This window comes from Candoia aspera, chromosome 1 (assembly GCF_035149785.1).
Source record: "Candoia aspera isolate rCanAsp1 chromosome 1, rCanAsp1.hap2, whole genome shotgun sequence".
In the NCBI taxonomy this organism is placed as follows: Eukaryota; Metazoa; Chordata; class Lepidosauria; order Squamata; family Boidae; genus Candoia; species Candoia aspera.
Genome location: NC_086153.1, coordinates 333,910,228 through 333,930,398, shown reverse-complemented (window position 1 = coordinate 333,930,398; position 20,171 = coordinate 333,910,228). Strand labels below are relative to the sequence as shown.

The 20,171-nt window shown below is 42.9% G+C and overlaps 1 protein-coding gene across 1 annotated transcript; it reads left to right on the top strand.

Annotated features, from left to right (window-relative positions):
- The first annotated feature begins 551 nt into the window (after positions 1–551).
- Positions 552–17,310, top strand: JSRP1 (junctional sarcoplasmic reticulum protein 1). The gene is made up of 7 exons (XM_063289204.1): positions 552–638; positions 6,104–6,239; positions 7,534–7,580; positions 10,432–10,771; positions 12,418–12,561; positions 13,233–13,312; positions 16,657–17,310. The coding sequence occupies exons 2-7, from the start codon at positions 6,125–6,127 to the stop codon at positions 17,308–17,310; spliced, it is 1,380 nt and encodes a 459-aa protein (XP_063145274.1). The 5' UTR covers positions 552–638; positions 6,104–6,124.
- Positions 17,311–20,171: the final 2,861 nt, after the last annotated feature.

The following is a 20,171-nucleotide window of genomic DNA, read 5'->3' as shown; positions in this document are numbered from 1 at the left end:
TTGAATGCATTAATTGAGAAGCAGATCCTGAGATGGTCGCCATAAGTAGCACTGACCCTGTCTTGTACATAATTATTTCTTCCTTCTGTCATTATCCCCAAAGGGCAAGACAACCTCCTTGTCTTTTACGAAGGAAACAGCAGCAATGTCTCCTTGATTGGCTGATACTTTCTTCGGAAAGGATCCAACACCTGTTGCTGTATATTACAGCCGAATGGATTGAAGAAGGAGAAGAAGAACACAACTAATCCAGACGACAAGTTGAAGACCAGACGGTGCAATTTGAATCCTGGTATGCAGTGGATGTGCATCTGCATCTAATATTTGGGGTTCTGGCTTTGAAAAGGTACATGTACATATGCATGTGGGTTTTAACAAAACCTCAGAGCCACAGCTACCGATGGCCGTGTGGATCTGCATGCTCGTTCTGCTGTCCCTGGGGTTGACGGAGCCATGTTCGGCTGTAGTCCAATTCAGCTGCCTTGCATGGTTTTGCCTGGATAGGAAAGGAAACTATTTATGGATGACTCTTTGATGTTGAGTCAGCAGCAGCCGCTGAAAAGCCCCACTTCAGCTCCCTGGGAGCTGCCATTTGCTGGTATATAGAAGAAATTAAACCCAGGCATGAAGGTGGAAAGGTATTTTCTTTTTTTATTGAAATGAACTAATCACAGGTGTTTCGTGGGCTATCCCTTGTAAATAAAAGTTAACAGCAGCTAACAGATCGGGAGGGAATGGGAAGAGAATTGTCTGCCAGTTTGCAAACCAGTTAATGGATTTGGAGAAAGGGCAGGTAGTATTTTACTCTTATTTAGTAGCAAAAGCTGTTGTTGTTATGGCAAGTGCATGGACTTGTATGTAGCAGGGATCCTTGCTGGGACACTATATGTCTTTCTGTAGAGATCCATTGTCCACTAGGACTGTGCAAATCCTTTGAAAGCCATTGTTGCCATATGCAAAAGTGCCTACAGAGCCCCACTTTTTGAATCAAAACAGCTGTATCTTTTTCCAGGTTCACGTGGCTGTTTCCTGAGTGTAACCTGGGAAGCTACTGATTGTAGCTCGGGTGCACATAGGTGTCCCTGCAGAGAGACCCACGTTGACAAAGCAGCCTGATTTCAACTGATTTGAAAAGAGGTGCTTTGTAAAGGGTCCCTCTGTTATTTCCAAAATCCTATTGTCTACCAGTATAGGATTCTCATATATGGTGGTGTGACATTTCTGTTCATAGAAACTGAATTGCATAAGGTTCCCAGCAGTTGAGACATATATTCGAATTGGCAATATAGCAATGCATGGCTGTATGTGCACTGCAGTTCTTAGATGGTGGGCAGGTCTTATATTTGTGAGAAGGATCTTGGATGAGGAGAGGATCAGCAGGACTCAGTCTGTGCTCTTGAAACCACTGAGATTTGTTTGCTCCAACCAGGAACTGCAAGGAGGGTTATACATGCCCCACACGCACAGAGACACACAGTCCCTCTTCTTTGTCTTCTACCAGTCCCTGTAAGACTGATGCCCTGGTCCTGCTGAGGTGAGATGGGGCTTCCCTCCCAAAAAATTTCCAACCCAATGCTCCAAACTGGATCTAATCACTAATTTCTCACAGAAGATGCTGCCAACTAAGCATCATTCCAGACCATTATAGCAATGTTAACAAGCAATTAGATCCAGTCCCTGGGAATCCTCAAGAGGAGCCTCCTCAAACCTGAAACTCATCCTGTTTCTTCTCCATGATACTCCACTCTAATCTGTCTGCTTCTGCAAATATAAAGTCCCTAATTTTTGGTGTCTATGGATACAGTAAACTAAATAAGAGAATATCTGTATATGAGCTACACTATTAATTACTTAATTTTCTACCCCACCTTTATTATTTTTATAAATAAGTCAAGGCGGCGAACATACCTAATACTCCTTCCTTCTCCTATTTTCCCACAACAGCAACCCTGTGAGGTGGGTTGATCTGAGAGAGAGGGACTGGCCCAAGGTCACCCAGCCGGCTTTCATGCCTAAGGCAGGACTAGAACTCACAGACTCCTAGTGTCTAGCCTTGCACCTTAACCACTAAGCCAAACTGGCTCTATGCTAAACTAAGCTCAACTACGCTGCTAGAAGTCTCTGAAGACCCTCCAATCCAAAGGACAGAAATATTCTCATTGGCTGTTTCCTCAGTCTGGAACCACCTCATGTTAGAGGTTTGCCAGAGTTCTACCCTGGGCATGTGTAAAACATCATCATGCCTTAAAAAATCAGATGTTTTGCTCCAAGTTTTTATTTAGAGCATTAGCTAAATACTGTATTTTGTTTCAGTAAATACATAAAAATAAAGTGTATTTTTATGTATTTTTTTTCCTCAACACAATCTCTGGCACGGAGGAGAGGAAAGTTATCTGTTTTGTTAATTTAATGTTAATTTATTTGAAGGATTTATATCCCATCTTTCAATCTGAATTCTCAGGCCAGCTTAGAAAACATTTCCAAGGTATTACAGCAAATTAGAAGCATGCAAAATCTGTAGGAGTGCCCTAAAATTCTTTAAAAGAAAATAATGACACCCCAAATAAAGCAGATAAACTTCAGTTAAAAGGATGGAAAATTATATATAAGTAGATATGTGACAAATAAATAAATATGCTTAGCTATATCAGTCCACTATAGGATGAAACCTCTTCATTAAAGTTTATGGACTGTAATCTATCATTTTTGTCCAGGGTGGGTTGATAGACAGAATTTTCCAGTTTTCATGACTAAGAGAGGACTAGAACCTGGGTCTTCCTGCTCTTAATCCAGTGTTTCTCAACCTTAGCAACTTTAAGACGTGCGGACTTCAGCTCCCAGAATTCCCCAGCCAGCCATGCTGAAGTTGAAGTCCACATATCTTGAAGATGCCAAGATTGAGAAACACTGTCCTAGGCCATCACTGTAACCACTACACTCACATTGGCTCTTATAAAGTGTGTGTGTGTGTGTGTGTGTTTACTTACGTATTTCAAATTAAACTGAAATTGAATTGTATTTCACTTACTTCTGTAGACTGTGTTCTCTAGTTTTGAAAGACCTCAGCTAGTAGAATAGAAATGATCTTTCCTTGATATTCTAGAAAACTGCAGAGCATCGCTGATGCAGTGGGTAGAACACCAAGTGGAATAACAGCTATATTTTGGGCAAGATGCAACAGACCAGCTGTTCTGACTTCCAGGGGTTAAACACAGCGACAAACCTGTTCTGTTCTCCCAGATTATACTGCTGAAAGAAAGGAGGGTTTGTGTGTGCAAACTCAGTTGTGCTACTATATAATGTCCTCTTACCAGCAGATATTCAGGAAAAGCCTTTCTAGCCTGTTTTGGGATTATCTGAGGACAAAACACATACTGTACCACTAGCTGTGAGCTCTCCCCAAAGCTGTATTTTATAATGAATCATTCTTTTATTCACTGTAAACTGCCCAGAGTCATCATTGCACGAGATGGGCGGTGGAGAAATTCAAGAAATTCAATAAACATACAAACAAACATGTCTTATGCTGAAGCAGATTATCAACATCTAGCTGGCTGGCAGCTGCTTTCTGATACCCTTTTTTAGCTCTGACACCTGAGTTCCTTTTCACTGGGAATTGAACCTGCGATCAACTCTGCACATCAACTCTGTTTTCTGAGACAAAACTACAGCTCTGCATACTATTTACTAAGATATCCTCACCGAACTACGAACTATCCCCATGCAGAAGTCCCTTCCTCCCCCTTCCTTTCCTCAGTTCTAACTCCTCTCCTTCTGCATCTTCTGCATCACCAGCCGGAGATATATCTGAGCCCATTAACAATTAAATTACATTTTAATTTTGAAGAGTATCTGTGGGACCACAACCCCTACCCCCTCCACCCTAGCATACATGCATGTATGCATTGGGAGAGATCCTAGAAGCTTGATCAAGAAAGCAATATGATTTTTGATCTTTGCAAACATGTCAAGACTTGCTAAAAAATGTTTTTCGCTGCAATAGCTCTTTTTGTGGTTTAGTTTTTAAATAATTGGAGGAAGTTTAATATGGTTAAACATTTACAGACACTTATATCTGTGGTTAAACATTCACACATCCTGCTGCTGCTTTCATCTCTACCTGCTCATGGTTCTGCAGGATTAGTGTTCTTCCTGTGCCACTTTCCAATTGCTTCACTTGAGGGTAAGTTATTCCTTCAGGTCTCCACAGTGGGAGCAATTGGTCATTCCTAATAAAAGAAAATGTAGAAGCATAGCAGAATTACCAGTAGACAGAAGAGGTGCATTACCGCATCTCTGTATGATATAGTGTTCTGGCCTTGTCTAGGTCCAATCAGTATAATTCAGATATGATCAGAGTCGTTCTAATATCAGAACTGCAACAAATCTTTCCCAATACTTGTTTCCAAATCCAAACAGGGTAACATGACTGGTCTTGCCTATTTCCCTTCAGTGAAAATAGGTAAGTGGAAAGGGGATCTATCGACTTACTGTTTAGGTGAGGTAGGGTAATTCCTAGTTAGTGTACAAATGCTGCAAAATTCCCAGCCTTCAAAAGCAGAAGTTGTACTAATGATTCACTTCTCCAAACTTGTCAGCTCCTAATCATCCTGTGCCTGGGAGGTAGGTACAGCGATTTATTTGTACCTCTGGGGTTCTGGGTGATCAGAAAATTTTATCAGTCCTGGTGACAGAAACACAGCTGTATCTGTAGAGTTGGCATTCTGTGAACTCACGCAGAGAGGCATAAATTTATTTATTTTCTATCCCGCCTTTCATTATTTTTATAAATAACAAAATTGAGTTTCCTTCAGCTACTGGGACTAGAGAAATACATGCCACGGTTGTTCTGCATAGACTCTGATCAGCAGGGAGTGCATGCTTGTGTAGACCAAGCATGGCCAGGCTTCCACTTTTATTTTTTTAAGAAACTGCAGGACTAACTTAGTCTACCTAAGAAATATGCTTCCTCAGCTTACACAAAGTTTTTAAGATAGGATTTTTCTACTAGAACCTTCCCAGATGCATAAGGTGGCTACTATTTTTAGAACACAGGGATATTTTCTGTTTTAAGTTGGATTGCTGGGCCTTAGCAAATGTGGAGTGGCATGGCCCTGGGGATGGAGCCTATCAGTCTGTTGAGATCCTGGGTCACAGCCTACCTCCTGGTACATCTGCAAGCTTGGAACCTATTCTCTAGTCTGGAGCTTAGTACAAAAGCTGTCTGCATTCACCTGCACTGTATAGCTTAAATGTTGAAAAAGAGAAAACCGGCCTCATCCTTACTAAACTGTGCTAGGCTGGTTAATGTTTTGGTAGATCGCCAAATCAGAATGGCATTTCCCAGATTGGAAGCGGTCCAGCATACTAGGTTTCATATCCCTATTCTTAGAAAACTGTTGCAGGGCTTTAAGGATGACTGTGCAGGCGAGGCTCCGGTTTTATGTATCCAAGTGTGAATGAAGCATTTCTAGTCAGGGAAACTCAATTGCTATTTAAAGACCTGAGAGAGTTCTGCTCCAAGGCCTCGATGTTCTACTTCCTTCAAACGGAATTCTAGATTTTGAATAAAGAGATAAAGAAATGGAAGAAAAAGGAAACAGTCAACGCACAAAGTTCATTTATTGTTCCTTTAAAAAAAAATAACATAGGAACATGCAAGAGTGGATAGCAGCAAGCTAGAACAAAATATCTTCTCAAAAACCATCTTGCTTTGGTCTATTTCCACCCAATCAATCGTACCATGTCTTTTGGCTCCTCGATCAAGACTTCAGCTAATCAGATTATCTATATAAATTGATTAAATATAAATTTAAATAAATAATATAATGTATTTATATAAATAAAAGCTACCCATCTTGCCTCTGTTTCCCATTTCTGCAGTTCCATCATCTGGGGCAGACTCTCCATTCCCAATCTCTCAAAAATCAGTATTGTGTTGCTGCTATCTTCCCATGAATGGTTGGAAACCCAAGCCATCCAATCTATGGCTGCACGTCATCTTTGGATTTTTTAAGATGAGCAAAACTGTATATAGTTGGCATTAAAATACCAGATCTAAATGGTGCTAAAAGGTCTAGGTCTTATTTTTCCATCTGCTTAGGCAGAATACCAAGGAGGTGATATGGCAACAGGTCCTTGTGAGCTGTTGGAACAAAGTGAGGAATGCCCAGATTTTGTGAAAGAGCTTCCCACCCAGAAGGAAGGCATTCAGAATCATCTGAAAGACAATAAAAAAGGTAGGAGAGCATTCAGCATGTGATTTGAGGTTTTTGTTGTTTCAGCATGCCTGCTAAGGTAAACTTAATTGTCAAATGTATTTAGTTAGAACAGGAGCCAGCAGATTTTTCAGATATTGAGCATCATTGGGCAGGGCCAAAAGCCAACCATAAAAAAATAAACAGCCAAAATCTGAGAGTTTAGACCTTTCACTTGAAATCTCACCCACACTTGCTGTTGGGCTGAGTTTCCTGCCTCTTACTAATGGTTTCTTTTAGTAGCTTGGAGTTTTGTACTTAGGCTATCCTGCTGGTGTGGGATTTGGGCCACTTTGGCTCATAAGCAATGGCAGTCATGTCTAAAAACAAAGTGAATTATATGTGTCATCCTTCTGTGAATGTTTTTATATTTTATTGCCCAGCTAGATGGCAGCACCTTGTTAAGATTGACTGATCTTAGAAAGCCAAACAGGTTTGGACTTGGGTAATACTTTGATTGGAGAGCACTGGGAAGCAATAAGCTAGTCTGGATAGTGAGAACTCATCCTGGAAGAAAGCAGTGGTAAACTATATCTGTATTGTTACTAAGTAAACTATGTGGAAGTTTCCATGAAACCATCAGAAAATCACCAACTTCACTCAGAAAGGAGACTTTACCTTTTTAAATGTTATTTTAAGACATTCATGTAAGTTTTTTTTTGAAGTGTATTCTGTAAATACTGTTGTCTTATGCAAAAGTAAGTCTATTTAGTGCAATAGGATTATTAATGGGCAGACGTGGTGGCGCTGCGGGTTAAACCGCTGAGCTGCTGAGCTTGCCGATCGGAAGGTCGGCGGTTTGAATCCGCGTGACGGGGTGAGCTCCCGTTGCTAGTCCCAGCTCCTGCCAACCTAGCAGTTCGAAAACATGCAAATGTGAGTAGATTAATAGGTACCGCTTCGGCGGGCAGGTAACGGTGTTCCGTGTAGTCATGCTGGCCACGTGACCAGGGAAGTGTCTACAGACAAACGCCAGCTCTTCGGCTTTGAAACGGAGATGACCACCGCCCCCTAGAGTCGGACACGACTGGACTTAATGTCAAGGGAAACCTTTACTTACCTACTGTTTGCCACTCTAGGAGAGATCCCAAAACCCAAGGATAATCTAAATCAGTGTGCCAATGATAGTTTATGAGGGGGTACAAAAAAAAGGGCATCTTCATGCTTCCATGAAGGAAAGCAATGAAAATTGCTCTGGACTCCCAAAGAGGAAGTGGGATATAAGTACAATAAATGAAAACCATGAATAAATGCAGGGATGGGTGTGTTTTAACAGATGCCAAGATACCTGCAAGTCAAGAAGAAGTGAGCAGCAGTGCAAACGTAAGTAGCTGAGCATTGAGGCATGTTTCAGAAAGTAGCTTCACAAGGCATGTCTGTCTCTAAGCCTTCAGGTAACTCTCCAGAGTAAGAATCTGAGCCAGAAAGGGAAGGAATAGCATTTAGACCTTGAAGAAGGACTCAGCACTGCTAGGACAATATATTTGGCCATAGGATGTGACGTGTTGGCCCAGCCAGTAATTTAGGAACATGGTGGATCATAACATTCATCCCTCTAGCTCAATCTGATGGCCATGATTCATTGGAGTGTCAGGCTGTAAGAGCTCCCCCCCGCTTTTGTTTTTTTTGTATTGAAGTTACACTTCTTATGACTTGGAACACCATCAGTACCACCACACCCCCTGTGTGGTATAGTGGTTAGAATGCTGGACTAACTAAGACTTAAAGAAGCTCAAGTTCAAATCTCAATTGAGCCAAGAGTTCTGGGCCTTGTCCTGCTCTCCAGCTTGTTGGAGGTCCCAGCAAATCAGCATGCCTCATTAGCATGTGGATGAGTTCTCTCTAGGATGCAAATTCTCTATGTGCTTCTGGAGGAAGCTGTTTGTTCTGCTCAAAGATCACCACTGAGAGACAGACTGCCACTATTTGAAGTAATTGGCTTCGTTATGAAGTGCTCATTCAAGATGTTTCTCCTACCGTCCTGTAACCTATTGCATGGTAACATTATTCACATTTTTAAAAGAGTAGGATTTAAACAGGTCACTTTTATTTAGAAGAAAAAGCAACTGTGGAGCCTTGAATCTTTCTTCTGCTAGAAATATGTTCCCCTCCAACTCCTGGTATTGGTCTCCAAAGAGGATGATTATTGTACCATTTTTGGAATGGGCAAATATACTCATAAAACAGATGGGAAATAGGTATGACAGCAAGGAGAAGGAATTTTACCTCTTGCTAAGACATGGGACTCGGCTGGTATCTTTTCATAGCAGCTGTCCTTCCCAGCGTTTCTGAACTGCAGGACAGCACAAGTTCATCAGCTGCATTTGGTTCAGAACCATCTCCCTGAGCTTCTGAAGAAGACAGGGACAATTGGCAGCTTGTCCAAATATTGTTGCCAGGTTTGCTCACAAATGTCCACTGCAGGCCAGCTAAGGACAAACAGTACTGCAGAGCCGAGTGCTGTTGGACACATGCTGACCAGCCACAGCTATTTGACCAAGTCACTTGCAACTTTGTCCTTCTTCTTGTACTGGTCATAGAAATCTTGAGAATGCACTTCTTTGTCTCTTTTTGAAATGTTACTGGGTGTATCTTCATGAACATTTAAAGCGTTTTGTAAAGGTACTTGCTGTGGGAAGTTTGAGAGAGAATGACTTGTCCAATAGTAAAAAGTCAAATAGACAGGGAACCTCATGAGTTTCAAATGTATGTATTTTTTTCTACTGCTACAATAAATTAGGTAACAAAGAGTAAACTCTCATGGTGCATTTTACTTGGTGATCCAGATTTCCTGAATCTGGATTGTTGAGTTAAACATAGGACTTTGGCTGAGTACAACAGTCAGTGTAACAGGAGCTGATAGGTAATTGATTGATCTGATTTTAAATATTGGGCTTGGTAGTGGTCGCAATCCCTAGAGTTTAATTCTTACAATGCTAGGCAGTCTAAATAGAGGAGAACTCACAATGCAGAGAATTTTATCTGAGACAGAAAAGCAGCCAAGGCCACTGGAATTCCAGTGAAGCAGACCCATGAGCAAACTCACACAAAAAGAATCTTATTGTGTAAGCCCCTAATATACCAAAAAAAAAAACCCCTATTCCTTGGCTCCTTGAATTTGAAAATGCTTAACAAAAGCTTGACCTTCTCTGAGTCTCTCATGTAGATTGCTTTGTTCTGTAACAATACAGTACGTAGCATTAATAAATTCTATCACATGTACCCATTAAAGTAAATCTCTGTTATTTTCCCCACTGAAAGAAACTGTGCAGAACTGGATTGTGGATCAGGTCTAGACATTGTTGTTGTTTATTCGTTCAGTCGCTTCCAACTCTTTGTGACTTCGTGGACCAGCCCACGCCAGAGCTTCCTCTCGGTCGTCAGCGCCCCCAGCTCCCCCAGGGACGAGTCCGTCACCTCTAGAATATCATCCATCCACCTTGCCCTTGGTCAGCCCCTCTTCCTTTTGCCCTCCACTCTCCCTAGCATCAGCATCTTCTCCAGGGTGTCCTGTCTTCTCATTATGTAGCCAAAATATTTCAGTTTGGCCTTTAATATCATTCCCTCAAGTGAGCAGTCTGGCTTTATTTCCTGGAGGATGGACTGGTTTGATCTTCTTGCAGTCCAAGGCACTCTCACACTCTAGAAATACAAGGGTTCAAATGCATTCTCAGCCATAAAGCTGGGTGACTCTCTAATTGAGTTCATGCAACTCTAAGCCAAAATGTGACTGTCTGGTTTATGGCTCAGTAAGATATGCAAATCCAGCCAGTGCTTGATTAGTTTATGGTTCAGTGGGTGGAGCTGATTGGGATTCATCCAAAACATGAGATAATAAGTATTCTGATACTTATGTGAAAATGTCTGAGGAGCTATGGGAAGAGATAAGAGACATGGGAAAAATGGGAAAATATTCCCATCATTTCAAAAATGAAAAAAATCCAAGCGGCTTTATTATGATAGAGGAAGATGACTGGAAGGGTATACAGCAACTGAATGAAGACTTCCAATGTTGAATGAAAAAGGTTCTTCAAAGATGTTTAGAAATAGATGGAAATAACAAGAAAAGGAAGGTAAGGGATGTTTTTAAAGAGGCCAGAAAAATTATAGGCAAATTTACAGCTAAGGTAGGGCTACTCAAAAGTAGTAAACCATCGATACTGTTCTCTTTCAGGGGATAGAGGAGGAGGAAAAAAACAAGCTCCACATTGCTGAGCAAGATCTTGATGAGTTTGTGGATAGTATGACTGAAGCCACACCATCTGTGCTTCCTAAGAAATCACCAGAGGCAGAGAAGCATCTGTTGCCCGAAATGGCCCCTGCAAAATTGCCTCGGGCTGAGCAAGTTGCAGAAAAAGTCCTGAGGGCTGAAAAGGTGGCTGACAGAGCCCAACGGGTAGAAAAGCCACCAGCACTGGAAAAGGTGGCAGAGAAAGTGCCAAGAGTCGAAAAGTCACCACAAGTTGAAAAGGCAGTACGGGCAGAAAGGGCAGCTGAGAAACCACACCTAGCAGGTATGACTTTCTCTGAGCCAGTTGAGCATCGTGTTGGAGATCCCATGGACATCCCAATGGCGTGAGAGGAAGCGAATGTCCAACCCATTTTTCTTGTGCAGTGGGGCCTCCGTCCACAGTGCTTTTTGGTTTAGAGCCGTTTTTCCTGGTCTGGGTAACTTCCAGACATGGGGGGAACTCCCAGAATTCTCAGCAGTTTTCATCATGGGCAGGAATTCTGGGAGTTGAAGTCTAAACATCTGCAGGATGCCTTAGTTGGGAAGATTGATTTGTAGGAGAGGGGGACAAAGATGAGTATTGATGATCGAGAGAGAGAAGCTTTATAAAATGGTGTGTGATATATATATATAGAGAGAGACAGGTTTCTCTATCTTTTTCGTAATCAGAATGATTAGATATTACACTCAGGAGTGATCAAGAAATTACTTGCTCAGGTTGTGCAAAAAGTGAAGTCTCCTTTGCATTAAATTCCGTGTAGCTTTCTTGGCAACAATACCGAAGTGGTTTACTGTTGTCTTCTTCCGTTTTAATTTTTGGCTTCCTAATCTAGCCTTCAAACCCTAAGATTTCCTGCAGGCCTCCCACCCAGTTACTGAGTGGGTCTGACTCTGCTTAGCTTTATCTGGCTGCTGCCATTGCAAAGAAAAGTAAATGGACGTATCCATGAAGTTGCCAGAAGTCGAGCTTGACTCGAGGGAAGTTCACCTTATTAATCTATTCAACCTGAACAACTTAAGACCTAAGAACTTCTCCCAAATAGAACTGCCTGGCCCTCGGAATCACCAGTGGAAGCTCTCCTGTTTTATGCCACTTCCTGTGGATGTCGGTATCCACAAGAAAGACCTTTTTCATCATGGTCCCAGTCTGGAACACCCTCACCGTGCAAATAAAATCTGCAGGAACTGTCTTACTTTTGAAGTGTATGGTGAACATTTTCTTATTCACCTTGACATTTGATACCTCATTATTGTACTCTGTTGCACTGTGTGCTCTGCCCTTCATGCCATCAGATTATATTTGTATATGTTTTAAGCTTTTTCAGTCTCCTTACTATTTTGTGGCTTGATTCACACAGTAGGCTTGACTTGGTTATGGGGTTATCCCGTTTTCTGGATTTGCACAGTATACTGTATGGTCTGTGCACACACAACACACTAAACCACAAAAAGCCCTAATGAGAGTTAGCACATAACAAGGTTAGCAGGCTTTACTAATGCAGCCGTTAAGTCCTTCACTGATCTGCTACAAATCCCCTTGGTATCTTTTACTGTATTGTTTTTAAATTGCATAAAATATGTTAATGTTTAACATCTTCTGAAGATTCATGGCACAACAGGCGGTAAATATCTTAAACAATGGCAGCTAAAATAAATAGAAAAGTAGAGCCCCCATGTTCAGAGGCAGTCTCCATCAGAACAGTCTCACTCCATCTGACCCAAAGAGCAGCAGAGGGTGGCTGTCTTCACCCTCTGCACATGGGCTTCTCAAAAGCTTTGGGTTGGCCATGGAGGGAAAGGGGGTATTGAACTTCTATCCTGTTTTTATTGCAAACATCGCCCTCAAAACACTCAGGAGTGGTAGCAAAGGCCTTTATGGTGGGGGAGCCAACCTGCTGTGCTAATGCCCTCCCTTTTCTCTCCTTGAAGCACCGAGGACTGTCTCTGTGAAGCGAAAAACAGAAAGCCGGGCTGCTAAGGACACGCTTCCTTGGGAAGGACTGTCTTTGAACAAATGCATTCTCGTTGCATCCTTCCTTGCTCTCCTCAGTGTGAGCTGTCAGGTGGTTCAAGGTAAGAGAGAAGAGTCCTTTCTCCTAGGATCAAGCTCTTGGCAAAGTCCCCCCTTCAAGCCTCATCTAGCTGCTGCCTCACATTGGAGATCATGCCCTGTGGTAAAAAACAAAACCCTAAGCTGGCAAGTAGAATGTGTAACAATAGCACAATTGGGCTTTTGTCTCCTGGTGGAGCTCAGCGTTTGTGACCAGACAGATACAGAACACCAAGTTCCTAGTTCTTGAGCCTGACCTTGACACCCTGAATTCATCTCACTGCCAGTTAATCATGAAACTCAAACTGCAAGACTTGGATCAAAAACCTGGCGCCCTTTTGAGCACAATGGGGAAGGATATTTGCATTTTAAAAATACTTAGAAGGGGTGATGTTGAGGAGGAGGTGCCAAAGATGCCCCGCAAATACTTTTTTCTAAGGTTTCTTATGATTTGAACCTACTTTTGAACATTGCAATTAAAGATAGAACATGGTTGAGTAAAATTCCAGCAACTAAAATTATTAGGCTACCCCACTGCCACCATATCTTTGGATCTTCCAGAGTTCCATCCTCAAGCTGTCTTGAGGATCCTCAAGTTGTCTCCTCCTGACCACGTCTTGAGCTCAAGCACCATATATGCAGAAAAAATTAATTTTAATGTAGGAGCTCATTCACCCTCTCATCCTTTTTACAGAGGTAATAGAATATGGTGGGGCTGTTCTTGAGGCAGAGCTGAGCGCCTGGACCACACAAGAAGGCAGCGCTGGGGATCAGGTGAGTTAAAAGTGGGGAAGGGGAAAGCAGTCCACAGTGGCGTTCCCATGAAAGAATCCAAGAAAACTCATTTCATCAGACAAAACCCACTTTAAAAACTCAAGCTTAGGTTTAAATACATAAACTGTAGGTGTGTTTTTCTAGCAGAAATCCATAAAATGAAACCAGCAAAACCTATGAGCTGCAAGTTCATAAATCTTTTGACAAACATTGGTGCAGCTTTTCCTTTTCTGATTCTTACATTTTTCAGCATGACATAAGATACATACTCCCGTCCCTCAAGAAGGGATGTTCTAGATTTGGCAACTACCTGGCATAGCAGGCCCCAGCCGGTATTGGGGGAGCCCAAGTTGTGATTCTCCCTAACAGAATTCCCTGGGAAAAGGATGAACCAGTGAGAACAAAACAGAGGCCAGATATCTATTATTCAACTGAGAGCATGACTGCATTACACGCTGAACCAGATGATGTTTTAGCTTAACCTTAGAATAAGCCAGAACCAATGGGTTTCTACAAGATGCTAAGCAAAAACCAAGGAAATAGTTAGTTTGTTGTGTAAACCATGTCTACATGTTCATAATCAAGAATGACAGTTGGTATCCAAGCTTGGCAGCTGTTGGACTCTGTCCCCAACCATTTTGGTTGACCATAATAAAGGGGTTGACTGATTGAATTTATAGGCCACCAACTCACATTAAAATGATAGAATCATAGGGTTGGAAGGGACCTTGGAGGTCTTCTAGTCCAACCCGCTGCCCAAGGCAGGACTCCTCATACCATTTCAGACAAAGGGTTGTCCAATCTTTTCTTGAAAACCTCCAGCAATGGAGCACCCACAACTCCAGGAGGCAAGCTGTTCCACTGCTTAATAGTTCTCACTGTCAGGAAATTCCTCCTTATTTCCAGGTTGGATCTCCCTCTGACGAGCTTCCACCCATTGCTTCTTGTCCTACCCTCAAGAGCTATGGAGAATACATCGATGCCCTCTTCCCTGGGGCAGCCCTTCAAGTACTGGAAGACTGCTATCATGTCTGCCCTCAGTCTTCTCTTCGTTAAGCTAAACATACCTAGTTCCCTTAGCCGTTCTTCATAGGATTTAGCCTCCAGACCCCTTATCATTTTTGTTGCTCTTCTCTGTACTCTTTCTAAGGCCTCAGCATCTTTTAAAAAGCAATCATAGTGTAACATAAATATATAAATATTAAAGCACACACAACAAATCTAACACTGCCACCATCACAAAATTAAAACATAAAATGGTATTTGTTTATATACCATTTCTGTATCAAATTAAATTATGATCACCATCACTGCACACCTAACATCCATCCATCCATCCATCCATCTATTCAATTTAGATATCACCTGACCCCCAACAACTCTAAGCAAATACCACCCCCCTCAAAATCCAACGGGCTCAAGCATCCAAAGGCTGGGACAAAACCAACTCTTTAATAGGTCCCTGAATGTCATCTGATAACGTAAGATAACAGAAAACACACAATTAAAAATCAGGCAACCCCAGCAAAACAACATTAACCATCAAAGTCCCCCTGGAATAATTCAGTTTTTAATGTTTTCCAGAAGGCCATTGCACTGGGGGCAGGCAAGCCTGGTATTCAGTTGTGTCGCACTGATAGGAGTGGATTTATCAATTCTTGTCTTTTTTTCAGATGCATCCAAACAGCTACAATTGCTTTTATGTTCTTAAATCAAGAAAGGCAAAAACCTTCAAAAGGCTTGAACCAGTTCCAGAAATGTTACTAGTAAAGCTACTGAAATAGCTTATTCTAAAGGATAGTTTGGGGAGGCCAGATTTTCCTGCCTGGTCCCATTTTTATCCATGTTACGTTTCTTCCCCAGGCCAGGGATCCCTTTCTAAAATCACTGGGGCTGTTGAATAAAATTGAGGAGCTCTAGAGAGAGTAAAGAAAGTACGCAAAACCCAACCTGCTGAATTCACCACCTCAAGTTGTGGTGTTGGCTGCTAGTTTCAAATGGTTTTAAAGAAAAGTCTTAACAAAAGGGACCTACAACAAACGGGTGTAATATGCAGGGCTTCTAGTAAGATTTTTAGTCAGTGAATTCCAACCTACCCATCAGGAGGCAGGCTCTAGCCCGGTATTTCTCAACCTTGGCAACTTTAAAATACATGGACTTCAACTCCCAGAATTCCCTAGCCAGCATGCTGAGTGAGGAATTCTGGATGTTGAAGTCTGCATGGCTTAAAGTTATGGAGGTTGAGAAACGCTGCTCTGGACTGTCCCCATAGACTGGTCCAAATAGCTCCCTATTATCTGTTGCCCTGATTGGGAACAATTTTCCAGGATTTCTGACAAGAAACTTCCCCGGCTTGTGTTCTGCTCCCATACAAATAGTCCTTGGAATTGCCTAAGAGAAACCCAGCTCTCTTGGATCACAGATCATGTTCATTTCCGACTGGGTTGTTTTGTAATGGGGAGTCCTCACTTACCTTTTTTTCTCCGTCTCTCTCTCTGTCTTTTTTTCCCTACCCTTAAAAGGTAGGAATTTTCCTGAGAATGCTGAGGTCTCCCTTGGGCCTGTTTTGCCCACAGTCCTGCCCACCTTCATCAGCATGTGCTACTGAAGTAACAGTGAACTTACAGAACCCTCCATGTTCCAGCAGTAGCATGTCAGCATCAAGTACAAGTTGTTGCTTTTCACCGTCAGTTTTCAGTAGGACAGTGCTTTTTGAATAGGCAGATTTTCATCAATTCCTGCCTGTGACTTTTCCAGAAGCATTGGGCTGGCCACTGTAGGAAACAGAATGCTGGACTACAGGTAGTCCTCGCTTAACAGGAATTAGTTTAGTGATGGTTCAGACTTACGACAGTGCTGAAAAATCAACTTACAACTGGTCCTCACACTTATGACCATTGCAGCATTCCCCACAGTCACATGATCACAATTTGGGTGCTTGGCAACCGGTTCGTATTTATGACCATTGCAGCATCCCGTGGTCCCTTGATCACCATTTTTGACCTTCCCGGCTGGCTTCTGGCAAGCAAAATCAATGGGGAACCGTGTGATTCACTCAACAACCACATAGTTCACTTAACACCCGTGGTGATTCACTTAACGACTGCCACAAGAAAGGTCGTAAAATTGGGTTGGATTTGCTTAATGACTGCTTCACTTAGCAGCCGGAATTCCAGTCTCAATTGTGGTCGTTAAGTGAGGACTACCTGTAAGTGGCTCCAGTAGGACTCAAGAGCACATGAAGGGTCCTGTTGTGTTACCCCTAAAGTTAAACTATCTCAGGCCAGGGCTTCTTAAGTCACGGTATCACGTTGAAAACTGTTGCATCTTCCTTTCCTTTCCAGGAGGAGCTGTGGTTTTACGAACGATGGTTTGACTGGTCGGACATAGATGAACCTCCTGAAATAGAGGAGGAGGAACCTTTGGAAGAAGAGGAAGAAGAGGAGGCCCCTTCAGAAGTGGATGGGGAAGAAAAGACAGAAAGAGTAGAAGCCGAAGAGGAAGAGGCAGAGGCAGCAGAGGAGGAGGCCGAAATAGAGGAGAAGGAGGAGGAGGAGGAGGAGGAGGAGCCAGTAACCAAGGCAGGCCCCCGGAGGAGCCAGGAGAAAGGGAGGCGAGAGGTGCCTTCCAAGGGCAAAGGCTGGAAAGGGCACAAGGCCCAGGAGGAGGAGGAAGGGAAGAAGCCCCCACGGGACAGGAGACATCGCTGGGAGGGGAAGGGGAAGGAGAAGCAGCAGCAGGACAGGAAGACCCATCGCCACAAACACAGCGAAGCCGCCCACCCCTCAAAGGAGCAGAAGCCAAGGCACTTCACGCCTGACGAGAGAAAGGGGCACACCAAGGATGGGCGGGGCACAGGGAAGGGCCACCTCAAGCCCGAGAAGGACCGCAAGGACCGGAAGCCCTGGCAGGCCCAGAAGCCTTTCTTCTCCCCGCCCAGGGACAGTGCCCGGGCAGTCAGGAGACACAAGTTCCAGGAGCAGAAAAGGCACGACTGAGGCCCAAGGACCGCAGCCGGATCTCGCCGTGGCAAGCAATGTGCTGCGCTCTCCCCTGCGCGGTCTCCCCCTCACCCGTTGGAAGGGCAGGGACCCAAAACACCCAGACTGGAAGCCGGGTGACCCCTGTTGAGAATCGCCCCAAAGAAGCCGGTTTCACTTCTTCCAGGCTGGACACCAATATGCCTTTGCCAGGCTTGCCCTTCCGAGACCGTGGCGCTGCTGGTGACTGCAGGTTCTCGGGAGGTGGACGGGGGTCACTCGGCCAGATCTGCCTCACCTGCTGCGCTGTGTCCTCAGAGCCCATGGATGACCTCAAAAAAGGCACCCCCTTCCTTCCTTTGCTATCTTAGGCTTTCCCTGTCCAGTTATCCCAAAAGGAGGTGCTGAAGTTGGCTTTCCTAGCAAAGGGGAAGCCCAAAGCCTTTATTCTGACCTCAGTCCTTGACTTGGGGGAGCCTCACACACATGGGGGGCTTATTCAGTCCCTCATGATACCCAGATTTGCCGCAGGAATATGTGAACTGCCTCCATTGCACACAACCACGTGTTTTCTTTTCTTTCTTGAGGTAGGGTCAGCTGACACCCAAACTGTGTGTATGCTGTTCAAACCAGAATTGTTCATTCAGAAGTGCAGCAAAACGTTGTTTGTGCTAGAATGGACCTTAGATGTTTTTAGCAACTCCTGTACCTCGAGTAAGAGACATCTCATTTATCTGGGTCACTTTTAAAGAAAAAAGTCAGACTGTTCCTCAATGTTTGCTTCTTTCCTATTTTGTTGGAAAACTGTCTGGATTTTATCTTCTGTTGCACAAAATGAAGCCTATCAATGTGAAGCTAAACCAGATTTTATTCCTCTTAGTATATAAATGTTATCACAGAGAAATCATAGCAAGCTAATCAGTCAGATAGGGGAAAAGCCATAATAATTACAGAAATAAATGTCGGCTGTGATCTTCTTAAACACTTTCATATTTTAACACAGTGTTTCTCAACCTTGGCAACTTTAAGACGTGTGGACTTCAACTCCCAGAATTCCCCAGCTAGCATAGCTGGCTGGGGAATTCTGGGAGTTGAAGTCCACACGTCTTAAAGTTGCTAAGGTTGAGAAACACTGTTTTAACGTAAGGAAAACATAGGATCTGCAGTCCACAATACAGTCATTGCCACTCCTGGGCTTTTACCTTTGTTTTTTGAGCTGTAAAAAGCAAATGTTATGTAAATTTAAACACTTTGTCCAAGAAAATTTGCCATTTTCCAGTGGGGAAGAAAAATGTTGCATAGCCATGCATTGCATACAACCACCAAGCCCTTTAAATTTCGGGCTGTTACCAGATTACAACCATGTGTGAGCAGATTAATATGTTGGGATGATTTCACCTGTAGAAAACTTCCCCCAATAACATGAAAACTTCCTTTCATTTAATACCAACAAGATATGTTCCCAATGTTTAAAAGCCACATTTTCCCTTTTTTGATTATGATGATGATGGCTGGGAAAATACCTATGTTTAACAAAAGTTAACATCACATAAGACATTTTTCAAAAGAAATATAAAAGAAATATATGGCACTGAATACAACATTCAGCCTCCAGGAAATGTTGAGTATAGTTTGAAACAAGAAAAATTACTAGCCTTTATTTCTGTATTAAGGCAGCTTTTTGTGGTGACCCTTTCAAGGCACATTCAACTTAACTGAACCATGTATTACACATCGAGTAGAATACCTCACTATCTAAAAAATTATTGCAGCAGAGAAAAAAACAGAAAATAGAAAAATACAATACCTGCTACAAAGAGAATCAAGAAACAGCAACTAACGTTACTAGCAGTTCAATATAAAATATCCATTAAAAGCAGTTTGGAATCAATAAGTCTTCAAAGCTGATTTTAAAAGGCATCAGAGGAGGAGCCAGGTATGTCTAGGTGGGAAAGGCTCTCCAGGATCTGAGGTTTCACCCTGTGCTCAGTAAGCTACGCTTGAAAGTTTGTGGGGTAAAAGTGTTGGTGTATCAAGAGCATGGCTGAATAAGCTTCCCGATGCATAGAGAGGGTGGGAAGATGAATCAGGTTTCAATATCCTGCACATCCCATTGCGCCAACCCAGAATAATTTGGGCAAATAGTAGCTACTGCTGGAAATGCAATTCTAGAAGTACCAGCATTTTGCACGTTTTATCTTCTTGATCACTAGCGGCATTAGCACGGTGTTGCTCAATCTTGGCAACTTGAAGACTTCAACTCCCAGAATTCTGGGAGTTGAAGTCTATCCATCTTCAAGTTGCCAAGGTTGAGAAACACTGCATTAGCAGCAGGCATTAGCTCTTTGTTCCTCTCATGTTCTACTTTCCTGATTGGAAGACTGTTCTATACAGCTGGGTTCCTAAAGGAAGACTACAGGTAGTCCTCGCTTAGTGACCACTCATTCAGCAACCATTCAAAGTTATGATGGTGCTGAACAAGGAGACTTATGGCTGGTCCTCGAAGTTTTGGCTTTCACAATGTCCCCACCATCACGTGATTGCAATTCTGGTGCTTGGCAACCGGTGTGCAATTACAACTGTCACAGTGTCCCACAGTCACCTGATCACCATTTGTGACCTTCCCTGCCAGCTTCCAATAAACAAAGTCAACAGAGGAGCCGGCAGGAAGTTGCAAGTCATGGTCATGTGGCGTCACACTTAATGACCATGCATGATTCACTTAATGACCGCAGCCAGAACTGCTGTCGTAAGTCAGCATGGTCACGTGATTTTTCGCTTTACAACTGTGTTGCTTAGCAACAGAGTTCCCAGTCCCAATTACGGTTGTTAACTGAGGACTACCTTTAGTGAATTTTCTGCTTCACCCCCACCACAAG